The sequence below is a fragment of the Ovis aries genome, chromosome 20, assembly GCF_016772045.2.
Source record: "Ovis aries strain OAR_USU_Benz2616 breed Rambouillet chromosome 20, ARS-UI_Ramb_v3.0, whole genome shotgun sequence".
Taxonomy (NCBI): domain Eukaryota; kingdom Metazoa; phylum Chordata; class Mammalia; order Artiodactyla; family Bovidae; genus Ovis; species Ovis aries.
Window position 1 is genome coordinate 36,584,456 of NC_056073.1, and position 25,168 is coordinate 36,609,623.

General features: G+C 38.4%; 1 protein-coding gene across 8 annotated transcripts in view; it reads right to left on the reverse strand.

Annotated features, from left to right (window-relative positions):
* The window catches only part of CDKAL1 (CDK5 regulatory subunit associated protein 1 like 1), a 607,158-nt gene that overhangs the window by 484,922 nt on the left and 97,068 nt on the right, over positions 1-25,168 (reverse strand). For all 8 annotated transcript variants that reach the window (XM_027959157.3, XM_027959153.3, XM_060403461.1 and 5 more), the window contains one exon: positions 15,708-15,792. In XM_027959157.3, the coding sequence (XP_027814958.1) occupies positions 15,708-15,792 (85 nt within the window). The remainder of the gene's footprint in view (positions 1-15,707; positions 15,793-25,168) is intronic.

A 25,168-nucleotide genomic window follows, 5' to 3' on the forward strand; every position in this document is an offset into this window, starting at 1 on the left:
AGTCTGAAAGGGTTTTAATCTCAGGGGAACTAGAGGATATGAAATGGAGAATCTCACAAGTGTGCCATCAGAAGAAAGAACCTTAAAAACAAAGAGACGGCCTTTTTTTTTTTTTTTTTTTTTTTGGAGAGTACTTTGGTAACTAACATCTACCTTTACCTTTCAACCTAGCCATGTCTACTTGAGAAATTAATCCTGAAGATACACTTCCAATAATACAAAAGTATATATGCAAAAGTTTAGTCACTACAGCACTATTTGGAGCTACAAAATATTAGAAACAACGTAAATGTGCACGTGTCCGAAAGTGGCTGAAAATACAGCCACTCGAAGTGCTATTCAGCCATAAGAAAGGATGATCTCTATCAACTCAGGCAGAGTTTCCAGCCTCTATTACCGAAAAAGGGTAAAGAATAAAGAAATCTCTAAAATATGCCATCATTTAAATTAGAGGGAGATTTCTAAAACTTACATGGATTCTGCATACAGAATTCTGTATATTTATTCTGTGGAATAATGATCCACAGAGTAAATAACTGTGAGTCAAAACTGATATAAATAAATGATTAAAGACAACTGTTACCCTCATAGTAAAAGTCCAATTAAAAAATGTAAAAGACATGATGGAAATAGAAAAATCAAGATTTGACTTGCGCTTATATGTACAAAAAAAAAAAAAGAAGAAACCAGAAGCTAATGGAGACAGGTGGGAACAGGATGGAAAGAAGAGAAGAATCGGGATGATAACCAGCATAAGTTCCAAGTGATACTTCTGAGTAAACCTTATACTTTTTAACACGCATACAGATACTGGATATAGAAAAAGCAGAAGAATCAGAGATCAAATTGCCAACATCCACTGGATCATCAAAAAAGCAAGAGAGTTCCAGAAAAACATCTATTTCTGCTTTATTGACTATGCCAAAGCCTTTGACTGTGTGGATCACAACAAACTGTGGACAATTCTGAAAGAGATGGGAATACCAGAGCTCCTGACTTGCCTCTTGAGAAATCTGTATGCAGGTCAGGAAGCAACAGTTAGAACTGGACATGGAACAACAGACTGGTTCCAAATCGGGAAAGGAGTACATCAAGGCTGTACACTGTCACCCTGCTTATTTAACTTATATGCAGAGCACATCATGAGAAATGCTGGGTTCTATGAAGCACAAGCTGGAATCAACATTGCTGGGAGAAATATCAATAACCTCAGATATGTAGATGACACCACCCTTATGGCAGAAAAAGAACTAAAGAGCCTCTTGATGAAAGTGAAAGAGGAGAGAAAAAAAGTTGACGTAAAACTCAACAGTCAGAAAACTAAGATCATGGCATCTGGTCCCATCACTTCACGGCAAATAGATGGGGAAACAGTGGAAACAGTGGCAGACTTTAATTTTCTGGGCTCCAAAATCACTTCAGATGGTGACTGCAGCCATGAAATTAAAAGACGCTTACTCTTTGAAAGGAAAGTTATGACTGACCTAGATAGCATATTTAAAAGCAGAGACATTACTTTGCCAACAAAGGTCCATCCAGTAAAAGCTATGGTTTCTCCAGTAGTCATGTATGGATGTGAGAGTTGGACTATAAAGAAAGTTGAGCGCCAAAGAATTGATGCTTTTGAAGTGTGGTGTTGCAGAAGACTCTTGAGAGTTCCCTTAGACTGCAAGGAGATCAAACCAGTCCATCCTAAAGGAGATCAGACCTGAATATTCATTAGAAGGACTGATGCTGAAGCTGAAAACTCCAACAATTTGGCCACCTGATGTGAACAACTGACTCATTTGAAAAAACCCCGATGCTGGGAAAGATTGAAGGCAGGAGATAAGGGGATGACAGAGGATGAGAGCTGCAGGCCATGGAGTCTCAAAGAGTCAGACACAACTGAGAGACTGAACTGAACTGACATATACACAGATATAAATGCGTGTACAAATATACATTTCCTAGGCCTGTCCACAATTAATAGCCACCTCATGCGAAGAGTTGACTCATTGGAAAAGACTCTGATGCTGGGAGGGGTTGGGGGCAGAAGGAGAAGGAGACGACAGAGGATGAGACGGCTGGATGGCATCACTGACTCGATGAACGTGAGTCTGAGTGAACTCCGGGAGTTGGTGATGGACAGGGAGGCCTGGCGTGCTGTGATTCATGGGGTCGCAGAGTCAGACACGACTGAGCGACTGAACTGAACTGAATTGCAATGATATCCCAGTAACAAGGAGCGTACCTATTTCTCAGAGGTTTCTTTATATCCTTCACCAATGAAAGAAACCAGAACTCCTTGGAGAAATGGCTCAAATCAAAACCAAAGCAAGGAAAGCACAAGAGAAGCCTGGACTCTCATGGCATTGGGAAGTAGCCAACTTAGAGGAGTGTCCATTGGCCAAATTCAGACAATTTGAGCAGCAAAATAATGATAGCAAGGAATTATGTCTAAGATTAAAATAAATAACCTTGACTCTGTGTGCGTGCTCAATCATGTCCAGCTCTTTGTGACCCGTGGACTGTAGCCCACCAGGCTCCTCTGTCCATGAGATCTTTCCAGGCTAGAATACTGGAGTGGGTTGCCATTCCCTCCTCCAAAGGTTCTTCTTGATCCAGGGACTGAACATGCATCTCCTGTGTCTCGTGCATTGCAGGTGGATTCTTTACTGCTTGAGCCATCGATAAACAGATGGAAGAAGGAAAGAGTCAGCTGTTTCTTATAGCAAGATTCCAATTAATTACCAAAGAATGCACGATGGCAACAGAAAAATCATCACTTGAAAAGTAACACAGAATTGTTATATGTAAAAATAATCAATGAGGGCAAAAATTAATGGTGAAAACATGAAACAGGATACATGCATAATACCAAAGTATCACAAAATACTCATTCATTCCAAAGGCAAAGATAGGAACTAGTGCAGAAAGCTGAAAGCCACCACCTTAAGCAGATACATTTAATATCCAGCTAGTATATGTCAAAGTTAACAACAACAACAGAAAGATTTAACAATACCCTGAATCTTCTTAGTATGATACACTGAGAAGGACACATACCTATCACTTTCTATATTCTCGATAAAATGCGTTAACATCTGAATCCAATCATGAGGAAATACTAGAAAAGCTCACATTAGGCAATATTCCACAACAAAGGTCACCAGTACTCTTCAAAAGTGTCAATGTCATAAAAGACAGACTGAGGAACTGTCCTATATCAGACAATGTAGGATCTTAAACTGAATCCTGAACCTGAAAAGCACAAAATTTTGAATGAAGTCTGAACAACAGTTCATGGTATTGTCAATACCATGAACTTATTTATGGTTTTTATTTATAATAATAAATTTACTATAATTTATTGTCCATTATCAATAAATTAATAATTAATCAATATTAATTTCCTGGTTTGATCACTGCATTATGGTATTGTAAGATATTTAAACATTACAGGAAGCTGAGTGAAAGGTCCATAGAAAATCTCTGCCCTGTTATGTAACTTTTCAGTATTACATTATTTCAAGATGCAAATTAATACAAAAGTTTAATACTCTATAAAATTCCAATCAAAGCATGTTTATAAACAATATTTATAATAGCCAGTTATTAGGGAAAAACCTAAAAGTCCATCAACAGATGAGTAAATAATATTTCACATATATAAAAGAGAATATTTACGAATCCATAAATGAACGAGAGCACAAAGAAGTAGTCTATGAATCTCTGCAGGGACACAAAGACGCTGTTGCAGAATGTTCAAGTCACAATCTGGAATGGGAATTGGATATTCAACTTTCCTCTAATAATATCCAATGGCACCTACAGAAATCCAACAAGTATTATAGAACTCTTCTCTTTCGTTAGATTTTCACTGGTTGTATCTAATTCTCCATTTTCAAACTAAATGCAAAACACTAAACTTTCATCTGAGAACAAGAAGCATTGTTCTCAGATGAAACAAAATTTTCAGAATTATATAAAAATACTGTTTTCAAGCAGTTAATTATATAATGGATTTAAATCCCAACCTGTCTTCCAATTGTTTAAGACCTTCTGTGATAAATTTTAAACTCTGTTTTTGTTTTCCATCTAAACTGTTCTAACACTTTTCTAAACCAGGTTTACTTGTTATCACAAAATGAAGCATCAGAAACAATGAGATACATACTTTCCTTATAAATTCCATGTCAAATATGGTCACTGCAATTCTTAAGAAAGTATGCGAAATTCCCATTTTGCTATTGTTATTATTTCTGAAATAGCACAGGGTAACCAAAAAGAAGAAAAGTTCTCAAACATCAACTATGTTGTTTCTTAAATATTCTGAATAAAGTAAACAGGAGCGAGAAGGTCCATTGGTTTACAGATGTGCTAAGAATGTCACCCAATATTCCAGATGTGATAAATGAGAAAGATAAAACACGTATCTTGCCTCAAAGACTACAACCTGTGGCAGAGGTATCAAGGCACAGTAAGTATTCTCCCTTTCTTCAGTACTAACAGAACCCCAATTCTGCTGGAAGCAAAAACAAGACTGAAATGTAGTAAAAGTTTTAGCCACACAGTTGTGTCTGATGCTTGGCGACCCCACGGACTGTAGTCCGCCAGGCTCCTCTGTCCATGGAATCCTCCAGGCAAGAACTAATCTAAATCAAACGAAAATACACTGCATTTCCTAGCCTCCCTTACAAATAGCGGTGGTCATGTGATATGGCTCCAGCCAACAGGTGCAAACACAAGGTTTTGTATGAGACTTCCTATGAAGCTTCTTTAAAAAAGGGACAAACTCAGCTGGCATTGTCCCTTTCCTTAGTTCCTCCTCTTTGTAAAGTACATACAATGCCTGAAGAGTAGCAACCATTTTACATCATAATGGAAAGATCAACAGAACTTTAGAGACTCAGATCTCAACATCCTTGAGTTGGTAAACTAAAGCCAGCAACTTCCTAACTATGGACTTTGTATTACATAAAGAAAAATAAACCCCCAATCTTACTTAAGCTTCTATTTTTAGGGTTTTCTATGACATGCACCTGAACTTAATTTCTAAGTAATGCAATCTAATAGGAAAGAGATACAGAAAAAGTTCTATGAAAAACTACAAAGGAAGACATTTGTTCTGACAGAGGCAGGGAGTGGAGTAGGTCAGGGGAAGCCAACACACCAAGAAAGCAAACACGTGGGCTGACTCATTCACTTGTTCAACTATTACTGTCAACCAGTGTATGAGGTGCTGGGATACAGATAAAAGACACAGTGGCTGTCCTTAAGGAACTTCAAAATGGGTTACAGACAAAGATATGATTAAAACTCAGGGTTATTTATAGGGGGCAGCCACACACAGCTGTCAGATTGTATCTACAAAAATTGGTATCTTTCCCTAATACCCTCAGTGGTACCATCCACTCAAAGTCTGTGCTCAAAGGTGCACCTTAAGGACTGCCCTCAGCCCCTGGGCTATAAAAACAGTAATAGAGAAGCTAAACATAGGGTACTTAGGATAGAATGTGCATCCACAGGTAAGACCACTCTCTAAAGGCAGAGCTGCACTTTACCCGACGACTCTATGTATCCTTCACTGCACCCCACCCAGTTTCCCACGGTCAACGACAACCAAGTCTTAATGTAGTCAAAAATTCAAAGTAACTCTTTTAATATGACCCAGAGGACACCTAAACCTAATTGTAACCACAAGTAAGGGACAGAAACAGTTAACATTTAATATTTTAGTATCTTGTCCTATGGGTTTAAAGTCATACTTTTCATTTATTATCAGCTAATAACACTGCTGAATGACCAAAACTTCAGAAAAATTACGTTTTTCATACTTACAGCATACAAGAAGGGGAGGAAAAAAAACACAAGCATCTTTTTTTCTCTCCTGTTGCATAAACACACACACACCAAGAATAAGTAGAATGTCTTTCAAACCAAAACAATAGGAAATCACTCTTGGCTGAAAGCACAGGCTTAGATCATGTTGATTTCATCTTTAATCCTGCTGAAGCAAGTTTCTGCATGCTTTCTGGGCCTCCACCTACAGAGATGTTAGGACAACAGCCAACACATATATTTAATTACGTAAGTATTCAATGCTATCAGCCAGCTGTTGCCAGTACATAATACACTGACCTCTTTCACTTACTCTCCTGTTTAAAACAGCAAACACAAAGCAACTGTTGCTGTAACAGTAATCATGAAATATGCAAAATACTATTCTCCAAAAACATGTTAGGTAGCTATGAAACTCAGCTTTGCATTTTAAAATGATTTACTATATCTAAACTGCTTTTTCTGTTCCTGATCTGCAAATTAAGGAACTAATCTTTCAACTGCAAATTTAACTATTCCTTTTTTGTTTGTTTGAAGTTAACCAGGACTTCAATCCTAAAATATACTTTCTCCTTTATGCCCCATCAAATTTCTCACTGGGATTTGTCACATACCAATCTCCCTGTACTCCCATTCATCTCCATGCTTTTCCATGGATAGGGGACATGCAACTAAAGCCTGTAACAGGAAATGGGTCAAAATCTGCCCTGAATTATTTAAGTCTCACCCTTCACTTTAGGAATCAACAGAGAGCTCTTCATTTATGTTTCCAGAAAGCATGTTCATCCAATACCATCATTAACCCCAGACTAGCTGACGGGGGAGAAAAACAATACAAAGTCCTAGCAACAACAGAAAGTAGACTAAACAGTCCCATGACTTAAGACTTGAATAATATGAATTCACATATGGCAGACAGTAAGAAGATCTAACGCAGAAACAGCAACTCATCCAGAGAAATTTGGCCTGCATCAAACCAGCTTTCAATTCGACGAAAAACTCAGTGCCAAATACTTACCAGGCACCATTCTAGAAACTAAAGATCCCTCAGTAAACAAGACAACATCCCTGTCCACATAGATCTTACTGTTCCACTCCTCTCACAAAGATCCTGTATCAAGTCAACCTCCCCAAAACATCTACTTATTCACCCACAACAGTCATGTTGATTTTTTTTTTCTCCCACTTTGGGGTTTTTAATATTTTGTTCATTCACTGAAACTGGACAACTTGATACTCAAATATAAAGTTATATAATTTATAATATACTTAACACAAAATAATATATTAGCAATGACTTGTTGATGCCCTGACAGCAGAATGATGCCAAGCACTCTTCCCCCAAAAGGAACAATCAATCGATTTAACCTAATTGTACAAATACATGTTGAGTACAACTATGTGTCTACAACAAGGTCAAATACTACCTGTTTTATATCTACCCTTTCCCACCCTCTGACTTGAGATGAGAAGCTTCAATTAAATCAATGGCCAAGATTCTGAAGCAGGCCCAGCTTGCTTCATGTGGCAGGAAGAACAGGGTCCTGCCACTTAGAGCTGAGGTTCTGCCAACATGACCAAGCGAAACTTCAAGAAGGAAGAACTCTCACTCCTTTCACTACCTCCCTCTGGGAAGAATTGTGGACTCATTGTGACAAGCACGCTTCTTATCTCATTTAGGACAACAAGGGAGCAGGTTTCTTCCTAGTTTATAAGCAAAACATAAAAAGCAAAATGCCATGATTCCTTAAAAAGAGAGCCCTTTCGTACAGTCTTCCAACTTAGAAAGTTCTTTCCCCTTGTAGCAAATCAAAGCCTGTGTCTACAAGGGAGTCACAGTGGTCTTGGGAGTCTCTAAATAGCTGACAAGCAAGTCTTACTCTATTGATGGTATCTGTTTCCCAAGAAAAAGAAAATCATTATATGGTGGAGTCAGAGGGTCAAAGACTTCATAAAAAAGGATTTTCCTGAGGTCAATAACCTGACTTAAAGACCACAATCTAGTAGAGAGTCAAATATGTAAACAAATAATAAAATGTAATATGCAACAATAGATGTTTGTCTGGGATAAAGCAGCAGCATAGAGGAGAAGGCGATTACCTCTGTGGACGCTAGCGGTGAAGGGTTGGTGGTAGCAGGAAGATAACCTTGCACTGAATTACCTCTGATAGGAGAGCCACAAGATGACTGGGTTGCCAAGTAGGATTGCGTGGGGTGCATAAGAGAGAGAAGAGAAGAGAGAGTATTCACATGCATGCACTTGTGGGGGAAGAAGAGCACACTCCAAGGAAGAGGAAAAACATATGCAAACACATTATGTGTCTGGAAAATCATACAAGCCTGGCAGGAAGTAAAATTCTATGGAGGAGCAGAGAGAAAAGAGGCAATGGAGGCAGGCGAGGAACAGATTTTTTCTTTTTGGAGGCTAATTACTTTATAATGTTGTATTGGTTTTGCCATACATTGACATGAAACCGCCACGGGTGTACCTGTGTTCCCCATCCTGAACCCCCCTCCCACTTCCCTCCACGTACCATCCCTCTGGGTCATCCCAGTGCACCAGCCCCGAGCATCCTGTATCATGCATTGAACCTGGACTGGCGATTCGTTTCACATATGGTAATATACATGTTTCAGTGCCATTCTCCCAAATCATCCCACCCTCACCCTCTCCCACAGAGTCCAAAAGGCTGTTCTATACATCTGTGTCTCTTTTGCTGTCTCGCATACAGGGTTATCATTACCACCTTTCTAAATTCCATATATACGCGTTAGTATACTATATTGGTGTTTTTCTTTCTGGCTTACTTCACTCTGTGTAATAGGCTCCAGTTTCATCCACGTCATTAGAACTGATTCAAATGTATTCTTTTTAATGGCTGAGTAATACTCCACTGTGTATATGTACCACAGCTTTCTTATCCATTCATCTGCTGATGGGCATCTAGGTTGCTTCCATGTCCTGGCTATTATAAACAGTGCTGCGATGAACATTGGGGTACACGTGTCTCTTTCAATTCCGGTTTCCTCGGTGTGTATGCCCAGCATTAGGATCTCTAGGTCATATAGCAGTTCTATTTCCAGTTTTTTAAGGAATCTCCATACTGTTCTCCATCGTGGCTGTACTAGTTTGCATTCCCACCAACAGTGTAAAAGGGTTCCCTTTTCTCCACACAGATTAGTTTTAAATACCTTGTTAAACTAAGAAATTCTATCTTCATTCTGTATCTGAGAAGGAACTGTTACAGAGTGTGAAGGACAGGAAACCATGAGCTGGAACAGAAAAGAAGCTGAGAACAGGCTCAACTTCTGCTGTAATATTAAGTGCAAGAAACACGGAGGACCGTTACTAAGACATTAGCAACAGGGATGGAGAGAAAAGATTCAATTTAATGTGTCCAGTTCGTGGCAATTTGATGAAACATGAGAACATACTGGTTCACTGCAAATTCCAAGAAGCAATAAACACTAATAGCACTGGGCAAAAGCAAAGAGAAGAAAGAAGTTGAAGGGAGGAAGAAAAGGGCATTTCAGAAGGAGAATCAATTCTAAAGGACAGGGAAAATTGGCAAGGGAAAGAGGGAGACAAAGAAAACTCTCAGACTCTCTGATCAGTGACTTGTAACCCAACAAAGACAGGTTATAGGAACGTTGCTGGAGAAAAGGTGAGGCAGATAATGGAGAGGTTCTGACACAATGATTTAAAGTGTCAACGGGGCATCTAAATGACAAAGTCCAGAAAGGAGCTAGACGTACAAGCTTGGTTCTTGGAAGGGGAGACCAGGATCAGGAACAGAAATTTGGGAGTAATCAGCATACAGATAGTATCTCAACAGTAGAAGTAGATGAGAAATGGTAGCAGGAAGTGTAAGCTCATGTTAAAAATAGCCCTGCTTTGAGAAAAACAGTCACATCAGACAAAACGAGCAACAATACATATTAGGTCAAACAGTACAATATTTTGAACTAACACTCCATGTTGAGGGAAACCTTTAAGGTGAGAAAGGAGAGCTGGAACCGTGAGACGGTGACTGGTACAAGCAAACAATGATTCACTTTCTGTGGCTGACGCTTGAAACAATAACATAAAACTGATACTGAACTAAAGTCACTTCATACAATCAGAAAAGCCAAAATTAAAATATCTCAGTGTAAAGAAAAAATCCACAGCCTACAGTATTAAAAAAAAAAAAGTAAGTTTAACAAAACAAACTATGTTATCTAACCTGTTTCTTGCGAAAAGCCAAACTAAAAGCTAGTAGTTTTATCTCCCAATGCCAATTTTTTTAATTAAAAAAAGACTGCCTGATTACTAACAAATCTAGTTAAAATAGAACCAGTTCAGTTTTTTTTTCCTTTCTTTAAACAGTGTAAGTACTAACTGAAAACGAAAACATTTCTGTTCTTAATAAGTCAGTTTTTCAAAGGCAATTTATTTTACAAATTCAAGTTGAAATAATATTCTGATGTGTCCCCCAACTTTAACTTATGATGAGGAAGTTCACTAAATCCACATAAAGCCAAAAATATTTTCATAATAGAAATGAAGTTCCAATAATTTGTTTGATCAACAAGATGCTGTTTCTAAAAAGAGCTCTCCTTTAAACTGAAGATATCATACAAAGCACGTTACCCTCTGTCTCAACACACACTTTCATCTTGGTCCATTTCTCCTTATATTTCCATGGTTCTTTCCAGTAATTTCACTTAGATATCTAAACCATCCCTTTAACATTACCATTTATTTCTTCAGGCAAAGGTGGTTCAAAGAACTCGTGACTTGTCTATCCACTATCAGTATGGCTAAACCGCAGTGCCCATTTGGGTTAATAATGCACAAGGTCAAACAGAGGTTGACAGTCCATGATCAAAGCAAGCTGGCTATTCTTTCTGTCATTTATATGGAACACACAAGACGTGTTTATTTTCACCAGCCTCTGAATGACCTCCTTTAGGTGGCATGGAAAAGATCCCACATTTCTATAAAGCATGAACCAAAGGAGTTTTCTTATTTGATACTCTCATTAAGAGGAAATTCTTTTTTTTTTTTTTAACTTTTGATCTTTTTCGTTTATTCAAGAGCCCCTCAAGTTAAAGGCCATATTGTCTAAATCAAATTGGTATACTGGATAAAAACAAGGACAGGGCAACTGGCAAGGGCTCAAGAGGATAGAGTATGCGTGCAACAGCCTGCCATCACAAAACGCGGGGCTCATTAGCAACTTTTTCAAAATTAGTAAAGGCAATAATAGCATTTAAGATTTCAGAGTTCAAAAGGCAGACAAAAAAATCATTCTTAACTCCTTTTTCACTACTTAAAACTCCTACTCTTATCAATCTGAGTATCAATGATATAAACACTGCAAAACCTTAGTGATTAGACCAACTAGTAGAAAGTATTGAGCGGTAGAGCCTACAGATGAACAGACATGCATTTTCATCCCAACTATGTTATTTTGACTAGGTTAAGAAATTACTTAAGGACACAATGATTTATTATCAGTACCAGTGTATAAAATGAAAATTTCCAAATAATTTTATGCCAATATGCTCTGCAACAAAGGTTAAATAATACTCCCAATATTTTTTATACTGTGATGCTGCAAACCTAATACTTTTGACCACCGCCACCAAAAGAAAAGAAAAAGGCCATGGCTGCCTTGTCACATATTTACAGTTCTGAGATCTTAATCAAGGCTGCATTAATCACATGAAAGATAATAAAGCTCTCACAGTTTTCTTTCTTTTCTCCTGTAAATACAGGAGGGTCTACTGCCAGGTAGCTCAAGAGATAAAATGATTTGATAACAGACAAACTACTCTTAAATATCAAGATTACATTGGGAGAGAAACAAAAGCAGATGATCAGAAATAATGACAAACACCCAGACATAAGTAGCAAAGTGAAGCAATCATCACTCGTAGGGCTTTCAGACTAGAGAAATATAGCCCCCAGCCCATTCAATAAAGGGTGAGTTCGAGCATAAGGGATTAGGTGCGGCTGAACAAAGAGAAATGCGACATCCTACCAGGCACTGTGCTGCACTGAGTCGCTCAGTAGTGACCGACTCTTTGCAACCCCATGGACTGTAGCCCACCAGGCTCCTCTCTCCATGGGCATCTCCAGGCAAGAGTACTGGAGTGGGTAACCATTCCCTCTCCCAGGGGATCTTCCCCACCCAGGGATAAAACTCAGGTCTCCCACATCACAGGTGGATTTTTTACAGTCTGAGCCACCAGGGAAGCCCCGATAGTGCTATCCTTGCATTTAAATGTTGCCTCACTATGATGAGAAGATAAAAATGCATCTAGTGAGCAGGCTGAAGGGAAAGGATGGAGCCAGAGGTAGAGAGAAGACAAACATGTCGCATGACTGAAGGTATAATAAAGTTTATGAACTATCCATCTTTGTTTTGCTTTGTTAGGAGACAGTGATGAAAGAGGGGAAAACATTTAAATAAAGTGAAATGCTTGACAAGAGTAGGTAATCTTTCACTGAAAGTCTTTACATATATAAATGTCACTTGAATTGGATGTTTTCTCAATGTTAATTGTTAATGTGCCTTCTACAGGATTATATTTATTCTGGAAACAAATCCAACATTAGCTTAGGTGTTACATTAACAAGAGCTAGTTATGATTATCAAAAGCCTTCAAAGCCATTTAAAACAGAAATACTTAATCACCTACAGTACTGTTTTTAAATTTTCTCTCAATCAAGCAGAACAGCGCATTAAAGGAACCTACACTCACTACCACTAGCTTTGTAGCATTAAAATGACAAACACATCTTAAGTGATTTCCTCACTTAATCAAACACCGTATCATTATCTTAAACCACTTTCACAACAGTTTATATAAGAAAACCCACTGACACAAGTTATATTTGACTTTTTAAGTAAACTTGTAGAAACAGTCTAGAGGTGTATCCATTAATTACATTATAACATTGATAATCACAGAAACTAAGTTCTCTGGGTTTTGAGTTTAGAGGCTATCAGTAGCACTAAAATATCTTTGTATCTTACGCCTTTCCAGTGTGGAAAAAAGTAGATAATGTGGAACATGACAGACGTCTCACAAAATAAAAAGCATTCTTTGAAAATAAGCAGCACCTGGCAAATTTCATGCTCTGCTGTTGTTTTAACTCTCGCTTCTTCTGGTCCTAACCACAGCCCTAACTCCCTAGTTCCTTCCTACATCACAGCCACCCTCCTAAGCCTCCCAACCATTGTTCAGGTAGCAAGTCTTCACTGCTCCTTCCATAGTTACTGAGTTGAGAACACCATCACATTCAAAGGTCACTTCTATGGAAATACAAAAGCTGTATCTCAAGTGTTGTCTGATAATCTGCCCCAAATCTACAACTGCTTACCTGACATCTTTACCTGGAAAGCATAGTATTAAATTTAACAACGCACAGACTGTAGTGAGACTGCCTACGTTAATATCCCACCTCCACCATTTATGAACTCAAGGGCTTTAGAGAACTTCATCTGAAAAACAGATGCTTTTTCCTCTGTAAAACAGAAATAAAAGTGAAAACTATAATTCATTGGAAGACTGCAAGAATTAAATTAGATAATATCCAATTGATGTAAAGCACCTTGAACAGTGCCTGTCATACAGAAGACACTTGATGAGGATCAAATATCACCCATTACTTTATAATAATATTTAGCTGTAACTTCACATTTTCAAAACTAAAACATGTCTTCCTTCAAATTGAAGAACAAAGAGGCACTAGCACTATCAAACATTTGGGCCTAATCATATAAATCTAGACTAATTAGGACTATGTAGAGTAAGCACCGAAACAAAGAAATAGATCCATGAAACTGAACACCGTGCCAAGGGACAGACCCAAATATCTGTGGACAATGAGCCTGTGACAAAGAGGGTAATAAAGAAATAAAAGGACAACGGGCAGGCTTTTTAAGAAAAATAATAAATGATACCGGGAAAGTTGGTGTTTATGCAAAAAAATAAATAAAATGGGACCCCCTTCCTGGTACCACACCAAGAGAAAAAAAAATCAATTCCAGATGAATTATAAATATGAATGTAAGAATTAAAAACCACAACATTTTTAGAAGAAAATACACAGAATATCTTTAGAGTAAGGAAAGACATCTTAAAGAAAACAAGCACAGACCCAAAGGCAAAGATTGAACATTTGAAGCCAGAATTTCTCTTCAGCCTGAGATACCGTTAGAGAAAGTGAAAGACAAGCCACAGCTGATAGCTGCAACAAATGTAATATGTAAGGGTTAGTACACAGAATGCATTGAATGTATTCCCACAAATAAAAAGACAAGTATCAGAAAAAATACTTCAAAAGCATTTCACAAACACACACAAAATTCAAATGGCAAACATACAAAAAGATCCTCAACATCACTAGTAATCATAGAAACAAATTAAGACCACACTGAAATACCATCTCTGCCACCAGACTGGCAGAAATTTACAACCCTGACCATATCAAGTATTGGCTAGAATGGAGAACAACCACACACATCCATGACCGGTGGGAATGAGGTTCAGTATATCCGTCAGGGAAAAAGTTCAGCATCATCTAAAAGTTTGAATATGCTCACACCTGTGACCCAATAATTCAACTCCCAGGTACATATCCTAAAATAACTTTTGCACGGCTGCACTGGAAAATGTTCAAAACATTCAGAGCACCAATGCTCATAAAAGCAAAACACAGGGAAAACTCAAAACTCTTTCAATGATAAAATGAATAAATTATGACAAATTCATTTAGTAAGATACTACAAATGGCCAGAGTTATTTTACATCCATCAACATGGATAAATCTAAAAGCAAAATGGTGAAGAAGCAAATTCAGAACATAAACAGTGTAAGTCCAATAAATAAAGCTTAAAACAGGGCAAAACTAATTAAACCCATTGTTTACAGATATATTTAGCAGATGATAAATAAAAGGCAGGGAATGACTCACACAAGTCAGGATAAAGATTACATCTTGAGGATACGACTGAAAGAGGAACACGGGGCAGTTACCTAAGGTCTTGGTAATGCCTTATTTCTTATGCTGGATGGTGGATGCATAAGTGTTACATTTGTTATCCTATTTAAACTGTACATGTTTCATAAATGCATTTATGTATGACATATTTCACAATAAAACCAATGTGGTGGGATAGAATAAAGAGAGTGAAGTCAGGAAATGAAGACTCTTAACAAGTTTCTCAGGAAAAGCAAGAAGAAAAATACGATGATAGCTAAAAGAGGTGCATTGGGGCTGAGCAGACCTGAGTGTGTTTATAGGTCAATGAAAAGGCACCAATGGGGTTGGAGAGGTTGAAAATAGAGGTGAATGAGAATATAAATTTATAGAATGAAGGTTCTAAGAAGGTGGGTGGAGTAAGATTCAGAGATGTGAAAGAAGAATACTTCTTTCACTGTAAGTTGAAGAACAATTCAGTAACCATGGATTACATGCCCACTCCCCCAGTAAACTGCAATTTCCTTGATGGCCAGGCATTATTAGCACCTAGAACAGCACTAACAGGAAGGGAAGAGAGAAGAGGTAACGACTGCTTTGGGCAGTTTCAAAAACTAGGGACTGGATTCCCTGAGAAAACTATGTTATTAATACTTAACAGATAGTCAAAACATCTATTAGCCACCTTTATAAATACTCAAACATCTATTAGAAAAGTCTGCATTCAAGTTTTGCTCTTTATCAGATAAAGTCAAAACAGTATAATTAGAAAACTCCAACTCATACTTTTATTGATAACATCCTGAGTATTTGTAATGTTAAGAATCTTTTAAAAGCTATTTTCCCAAAATTCTTACAACACTTAGAAAAGATGAAGAAAGAAAAAAAAAAATCAGCTTTCACTTACTTAATTGAGTTTCTAAAGTGGTCTTCAGCCGGATTTTTTACAGTACAACTATTCAGGAGCCATAAGTCTGCATCTGATGCATTTTCTATTAAAAACAGAAATATGAAACAGGAAAGTAAGTATCACATTTAGTCAGCCAAAAACATCCAAGTGCTTACTCAAATGGCATTGGGACTGTGGTGGGGTGGGGGGTTAGGGAGAAGAGCTAGAGGATGACTCAGGTCAATGGGCCATTACAATACAATACGCAGCTGCTTCAATATGGAAACATTGGTGAGAAATAAATATTAAAAATATATAACCTGTGCTCTCATTTTCTCATTTAAAATATAAAGAGGATAAGCATTTTCTTCCTACGTTGTCAACACCTGCAAGTATTTAATAACGTCCAAAAGATAAAGTGAAACTGGCCTAATCTTACCTCTGAATGTGAAATTAATTGCCTCTCTGGGGACTGTGTGTTAACATTATTCAAGCACATGTATTATTCACTGAATATTCTTCAGCTTGAGATGTTACTAAAAATATGGTTTGTCCTCTTTGAAAAAGTTAATGATTTACATCAAAGTAAGCCTTTTATTCCTCTCGCTAATTCGATTAGATACTGTTATATACAATAATAAACTCACTAGCTATGCAACAAATCACCTAAACTCATGTTTACTGAAATGAATTTATAAATGCCTGAAGTGCTTGATGCTATTCCAACAACCTTACTGCCTAAAAGGACTTAAACAGTAAAATAGGATTACCACGATGAAAGGAAAACCAAAATTGAAAACTGCAGCACCTTCACTGGTATTTCATTAAGAACAGAAGCAAAGGTCAAAAGACATGAAGAACCAAGGACACTTGATGTCTGTGTGTACAGTCTCTGCCTGGGAACAGAACTTCCAGTGAGAACATAACATGAAAGGGAGGGTGAGCATGTCCAAGCTTCCAGTAAAACTTAGCAAAACCTTCTTCCCCAGCATCTTTTATAAAAATGGTAAATTTCTTTTTACAAAGAGGCAAGATACACAACTCTCTGAAAAGAAAAGCTCCTGATTACTATACATCAGCTGAATACTAAGATTCCCTCTAACTTGTCTTACTCCTTCCATTCACACGCCTCACCCACACCCCAGAGTCGATCTTCCCACCCAGAACCCAGAGGGGCTGTCCATAAAACATCCACCTGGCTGCCTGCTCAAACTCAGAGATGACGAGTATTCACCTACCTTTTCTAGTTCCTCCCAAATTATCCCCAGAGATGCTACCTAAAAGACAGTCTTCTTGCAGCAATCTGATCAATTACCTTTTCAATCTTCCAGGGAATTTCAGCTGGTATTCAAAAATCTCTACCTCCTTAACTTCAAAATTCATTTCTCCCTATATTCTTTATCCTTCCAGCCACACCAAAGCAAATTCCTCAAGTTTGCACTAGTCCATCTGAGGAGCACACTTGATTTGCTTCACAGAAACAGCTCATGCCCCTTTCATCTGCCTACCCACTTGGCTAACTCCTATTTGCTCTTCAGTTCCCCCTTGATGTTGGTTTGACGCCTCCTCTCTGCACTCCCATAGTAGACTGTGTTGAGACTATCCTTGTACTTTACAATTCTGCATTAAAATAATACATTTTCCCAGTCTGTCTATATTACTATTAAAGAGATATTGAAGACAACATTTTTTTCTGCTGTTATCTGAAAGTCCAGGGCCTAACACAGTGATGGGTACAAAACAGACATTCAAGTAACCATGGAAAACAAAACAGGGCACAAGCAGGAACAAGAAAAAAGATGCTAGAGAGATAATGTGTGGGACCACATGCGTATGGCTTGTTAGATGCCTTCTACCAATTTCCTAAAGCTCTGAAGGCCACACCAATCCTCCAAAATAAGCTTCAAGAAGTTCACCAATTTATTTAACAAATATTTAGGACCGAGATTTTACCTTATTCACAGCCAGATCCCCAGTACTTATTACAATGCCTCGTACATAGGTACTCAGTCAGTATCTACTATTTACTGAATGAATGCTGAATCTTGAAAGACAAAGCAATACTATGAGCTATGTATTATGCACATAGGAAAAAGTCACGGGTGTCTGTTAGCTAATGATGAAGAATGTAGAGACTATGGGCTTACTTCAAACAAACAAAAGTCAGAAGACAGAACCATATGTGGCAGAAGACAACTCTATATCCTGGCACATTCTTTTCTTCAGTCACCTTCAAGTTGTCAGACCACTTTTCCCATACTTCAACAAAAGCCTTCTCAAGGAGAACTCCATTAATAAATAAGGCACATTATTCTACTTTGTCTGGAATTTTGCCAACGTTGAAATGTATTGCCTTTCAAAATAAAGTGAATACTATGCTTGGTGACTCAGTACTCGTGATCAACAGGAATCCTGTGAATACACCAATATGCCCACAATGTTATCTAACTTTTTTGGTGTGTGTGTTAGTTACTCAGTTGTGTCCAACTCTTTGTGACCCCATGGACTGTAGCCCACCAGGCTCCTCTGTTCATGGAACTCTCCAGGCAAGAATACTGGAGTGGGTTGCCATGCCCTTCTCCAGGGGTTCTTCCCGACCCAGAGACAGAACCTGGATCTCCTGCATTGCAGGCAAATTTTTTACCATCTGAGCCACCAGAGGACAAACTTTTTGGTAACCACCTCCAAAAAGACCATGTCCTTTCTCCAATGAACATATGAGTTTCTTATCCAGTTATCTTTGAACTTAGTTTTGAGCTAATATATTTAGTATTGTCAAAAAGATCATTCTACTTAGAAATCATAAAGATTGTTCTACTCAGAAGTGTAAATCAACCAACAATCAAAATGCAATGAGGCTGTACTATGTGTCAGGCTCTGTCCTAAGTGCTGGGGATGTGGCTGTAAAAGAGATTCCAACCTCAAGGAGTTTACAATCTTGAAGAGGAAATCTGATCAAAACAAAAGAACAGAAACGAGCAAGGTAATTTCAGGCACTGGTCAATGATATTAAGATGATTAAAGAGGGTAATGAACAGAGAATAACTGTGGGGTTGCTGGTCAAAGTAAGTGTCCCTCAGAAGTTTAAATCTGAGTTGAGACTGACACAATGGGAAGGAATCCGCCAAGCAAAGATCAGAAAGAGAGAGCACTCGAAGAGGAAAATACCACAAGTGCAAAGGCCATGAAAAAGGCCCAAGCTTGTCATGTTCCAGTAACAGAGATGATCAGCGTGACTGGACACAGGGAGAGAAAGGTCTGAGAAGCAGGTAGGAATCAGATGATGTTGGCAAGTTAAGAGCTTTCAGTTCAGTTCAGTTGCTCTGTCGTGTCCGATGACTCTTTGTGACCACATAGACCAGCACACCAGTCTTCCCTGTCCATCACCAACTCCCAGAGCTTGCTCAAATTTATGTCTATTGAATCAGTGACGCCATCCAACCATCTCGTCCTCTGTCATCCCCTTCTCCTCCTGCCTTCCATCTTTCCCAGCATCAGGGTCTTTTCAAATGAGTCAGTTCTTCACATCAGATGGTCAAAGTACTGGTGTTTCAGCTTCAGCATCAGTCCTGCCAATGAATATTCAGGACTGATTTCCCTTAGGATGGACTGGTTGGATCTCCTTGCAGTCCAAGGGACTCTGGAGAATCTTCTCCAGCACCACAGTTCAAGAGCATAAATTCTTCAGCACTCAGCTTTCTTTATAGTCCAACTCTAACATCCATACATGACTACTGGAAAAAACATAGCTTTGACTAGACAGATCTTTGTCGGCAAAGTAATGCCTCTGTTTTTTTTTAATATGTAAAAGCTTTACATTTATTCTAAGAGTAAGGGGAAGTCACCATTGGATTTCAAACATATAAACTAATTTCTACCTCAGTAATCCCATTCTGCAATCACTGTGAAGAAAAGTCTGTAGATAGGGTAAAAGTAAAAACAAGTGGGAGAAGAAAGTAAAGGCAAGAAAACCAGTTGGAAGCTGATGCAATGCAATGGTCTAAGAGTAAGCGAAAGGTGATGAAACCTAGACTGGGGTCAGAGCAATGACATGAATCAGAGAAGTGAAGAGAGGCATGTTTCGGAAGTAGAATCAAAGAAAAACTGATAGAGTAGGTATATGCTGTGCAAGAAGGAATCAAATAGGATCCCTAGGCACATGGCAAAGATTCTGGCCTGAGTATCAGATGCCTGTGGTGCCATTTACCGAAATGAGGAAGGTTTAGAAAGACATGATTTGGGGAACAGAGAATCCAAAGTTTTGTTGTGCCCATGTTATATTCGAGATCCCGATTAAACATTTAACTAGAAATACTGATCAGTCATTTGATCTCAGGAGTCTTCCAGGCTGGAGACACAAATGGGAGTCTCAGAAACCCAAAAAAATAACTGAATTCATAGGAATGGATGTGCTCACCTAAGGACAGCAAATAGAGGGGAACAGAAAGAGAGAAGCGGAAGACAGAACACTGGTGCTCCAGGGTCTCATAGAAGCTGAGATGAGAAAGGCCATCGAAAAGAAATAGCCGGGAAGATGAGAAGATAGAAACGAGGGCCCGTGGCGTCACAGAAATCCACGAAGAGTATTTTAAAAAGGAGTAATCCACTGTACTAAATGCTAAGAGTTCAAAGAAAGATATCTGTACAGTTACTAAAAAATTAAGATGATCCTCCACCCTTTATCATTTTCCTTTCTCAGTTTTGAGTATTTGCTTGCTCTGTGCCAACCCACACACACACTCAGCAAAGGCCTTTTTCTAAGGTTTTTAAATAACACAGAAAAATTCATTACAAAAGGGGAGTGAGGAGAAAAAATTATATATGGCTATTTGCCATTAAGAAATGTTGATTCCACATGTTTGTCCCCTTATGAACCCATTTTCTGGGTTTTAAGATGCCATCAACCATAAGAAACACAGTCAACTTTGTAATAGCTCTTCAAGAGCTTTAACAATGAACACTATATTCAGTTCTTTTAAGTTTTAAGATACATCCCAACTTCAAACACTACTATAGGAGGCAGGGTGACATGCACTTAAAATGGAAGAAATAAGCTAGTATTTGGTACATCTACCGTAGAGCAGCACCATCTAGAACAATCAGGAAAGATCAGAACACCTGCAGTGTCTAGAACCTCTTCACACAAAACAAAACAAATGTTCAAACATCCTACTGCTAGTAGGTAATTTGGTTATTGGATTAATGTCTTTGTTAGACCTGGAGATCAAACTCGAAACCTCTTGACACCAGTGACTTTTAAGTTATTATCTCCTAGTGTCATTTACAGAGAAGGCAATGGCACCCCACTCCAGTACTCTTGCCTGGAAAATCCCATGGATGGAGAAGCCTGGTAGGCTCCAGTCCATGGGGTCGCTAAGAGTCGGGCACAACTGAGCGACTTCACTTTCACTTTTCACTTTCAAGCACTGGAGAAGGAAATGGCAACCCACTCCAGTGTTCTTGCCTGGAGAATCCCAGGGACAGAGGAGCCTAGTGGGCTGCCGTCTATGGGGTCGCACAGAGGCGGACACGACTGAAGTGACTTAGCAGCAGCAGCAGCAGCAGTGTCATTTATATTTGTCCTGCCTTTCCATTCTTTTTATTATCATCCTAATGGGGCTTGCCCGGTAGCTCAGACGGTAGGGCGTCTGCCTACAATGCAGGGGACCCGGGTTCGGTCCCTGGGTGGGAAGAGCCCCTGGAGAAGGAAATGGCAACCCACTCCAGTATTCTTGCCTGGGGAATCCCATGGACCGAGGAGCCTGGTGGGCTACAGTCCATGGTGTCGCAGAGCTGGACATGACTGAGCGACTTCACTTCACTTCAAGGGAAGGTTAACATCTCATGGTCTTGCCTTAATCCATGGCAGATTCTCCAGTCCCAAAAGAAGCAGAATTAGAGCAAGAGCGGACCAAGAAAGGGAAAGGCAGGGAGAAGGCACCAAGATGGGAGGCACAGACTTTGAGAAGCCAGAGAACTGAATTCTACCTACCCTTAAGTTGTTCTAACACTTGTTAACCCCTGATCTGCAGCTGAAAATCATCTGTACATAAGCCAAATATTGCCAATGCCAGAGCTGGGATATCAGGACGGGTGTGAAAAGCTACCTGCTTGAGGCTGGCCAGATGGAATCTGGAGCCCAAAATTTGATTATTCACAGCCCTTTATTATTACAAATGGTGTTGTAATAAACAGCACCGTGCATGTATCATTTTGCATTTTTCCCATTTTACCTTTGGAATGAAGTCCAAGAAACTGGGGCTGTTCAGTCAAAGGATAAATTCCCGTCTGTAAGGGGTACACAGCTTCACACTCCCATGAGCAATGCATGAGATTACCTACTTATCCACAGCATCGCCCATGGAGTGTGCTATCAAACCTCTGTACTTTTGCTAATGCAATGAGAAATAGGAAGCCAGTAGGATTTGAATATGTGCGCTTCTCTTATGAAGAATGAGTTGAGCATCATTTCACGTGTTTAAGGATCAGATGCAGAGTCATTCCCCACCCCCACCCCCATTTTTTGTCTGTTCAGATCTTTTGCCCATTTTTCTACTAGGCTAAACAGTCATTTTAATCTCACGTTTTAATTTACTCATACCTACAAACACACACACATAGAGGATGTTAATCTTTTGTCTGTGATAGAAGGTACAATATTTTTTCCTGGCTTGTTATTTTACTTTTTATAGTTTCCTCATGCTTTTTAATTTTCAGGATATCAAATTTATCAAACTCTTCTTTTAATTTTATTGAAGCATAGTTGATTTACAGTGTTAATTTCTACTATAAAGCAAAATGACTCAGTTATGCATATATATATATTGTTTTTCATATTTTTATTATGGTTTATCACAGGATATTAAATATAGTTCCCTGAGCTACACAGTAGGACTTTACTGTTTATCTATCCTACATATAACAGCTTGCATTGGCTAATCTATCAAATATTTCTCTTATTGCTTCCAGATATTGAGTCATAATTAGAAAGCTTCCTCTACTCCCAGATTACTAAGGAATTCACTCATATTTTAATACACTCAGGGTTTTACATTTAGATTTTGGCTCTATTAAAACTGTATCCCAATGTACATCGTTCTTACTGAATTTTTTTCATGCAAAACAAAATAAGATCCTTTGTTCTCATACCAAATTGAAAAATATTAAAATGTATGGAACTACCTAGTGACAGCAAAGGAATGAGGAAGTGTCAAGCTCTCCTCTATCGATGCAGCCTCTACTGATGAAGCTCTTTGGAATACAACGTGGGAATAGCTATCAGATAGTTAAACTTGCCCTAGAATCTCTCCTACACATGCTTGAAGGATACTTGCAGCACACACATATTTATATACAAACACACATATATACATGTATGTGTATATATGTACACACACAAAAACTTTAGTTCACATGGAAGATTGAAAAAACAAAGAACTCAGAAAGCTTACATTTTTATTATAAGGAGACATTAAATAGATAATGGGACTGCAGCTACAGAACCATTTAGCCGTTAAAAAGGCAAGATATATCTATAAGTGCTTATTTATAATAATCTTTGTTATATCATCAATGAAAGCAAGGTAAAGAGGAGGTCTTGTACTTCCCCTGTGTTTTAAAAAAGGAAAAGGAGAAAAGAGAAAATTCTAAGTAAAAAACAAAATTTCTTGAAGCATAAATATGAAAGGGTTTGAGGTGTTTACCCTTGGAAATAAGATGAAGGCTCAGCTGGCCTCCAATATGGTCTAATGTGCACCTTTTATAGTCTTTCCCTCTCTTCTTTGTTTAAACTTGCATGGATATTACTTTTATAATTTTATGAAGTTTAACCCTGAGAAGGGACATGTTAATATTTAATTTATATCCATCTGCATTGTTTGAATTTCTAAAAGCATTTAAACTAAAAATACTAATCAAGCCTTTAAAAAAATCATTTTTAATTTCCTTTTTTTATAGAGCTCAGAATCAGTAGCATTCTTTCATTTTTAAGGTAGAACATAAACTGTGCTCCTGCTGTGATCCATCATGGAAAAACTGACCTGATAAATATTTTCTGGGACTTTTCTCCCCACTGCTAAAAGCTTTTGTACTCACTGAACCAAGAAAATGATGGCCATTGACACACCACCCACTCTGAGTATGAAGACAGAGAAACAAACTATTATTTATTTTAATAGAAATGCATTTAGTTTCCAAACTGTTTCTTTATGTACACAAGATAAATCGCTTCAAAATCTAAAGTAATATAAATCTGATTAGCAATAATGATAATAGCTAACATTATTGAGTACATATTATGCACCCAGCAATGAGCCAAGCATGTCATATTCCTTTTCTTTTTATCCATCTAATCCTCCAAATTGAGGTGGGTTTACCTTTTACTCTGGTTTTACAGAGGAGGAAGCTAAAGGATAGAAAGGAAAAGTAACTTGCCTAAAATCAGAATAAGACAGTGGGGGAAGGATTAGAAATCCAGACAAACTGACTCCAAAACTGTAAACCTAAGGAAATCAGAATGCCTCATTAGTGGCTCTTTGCCTCCCGATCAAAAATAACACAGCCAATACCTAAAAACAAAATAAAGCAGCATTCCATGACCGTGAGATTGCCTCATGATACTCTTTCTAAGAAGGCAAATAACCAGACTTCAAAAGGAACTATTAGGCTATTTCCAAAATTTCCAAGACCATGAACACGTCAGCTCTTGGCTTTCCATAATCAGTGGGAAACTGGCAAGTGAAGAAAAGCTTACTACCGAGTACAGGAGCACCACTGGAAAGCACAGGCTGACTCTCAAAGCAGCCCATCTTCCCATCCCCTCGCAGCCTTCTGCATAAAGGTGACGTTACAGAAGAGACGGGCGTGGCTCACATCAGCTACTCACAGTGAGACACGCGCCTTAGAGAACCGCTCCGCTGTCAACTGCGCACAGGAACAGCCGCAAACAGTGCGAGGAGCCTTAAAAGACTTAAATCCATAGATGTAGGCAAGGAAGTTAGCAAGCTAATACAAACAGAAATCCATTAAGAACAAAACAAAGGGGGACAAATGGTCTTGACTGTTTTAGACCCAGCAGCATCTGGGGGCAATTTCTTTACCACAGAACTCTGGAAGACAAATCATGTCCCAACAGTTTCAATATCCATTACATTTAATCCAGCTGGGGAAATTTCTTTATGTAAGACAAACCACTGGATGCCTACGAAAAACTCGGAGAATGGAGCGTGCTTTAATAAAATTTTAAAGCACCTTTAAGGAACATATTGAAAAATAATATCTTCAAACCAATGAAGGGCAAAAAATAAAAATTCTTGTCAATGCATTCATATTTTCCTTCCACATTTTATTGTTCTTTATAGGGAATGTATAAATGCACAAAAGCATAGAATAACCATGCCTTCAAGATCTATTTTATAAAAGCAAAGTGATCCTGACAAAGTACATTCCCTTTAACCAGCTGGGCTTGGAGGGCTGGGAGG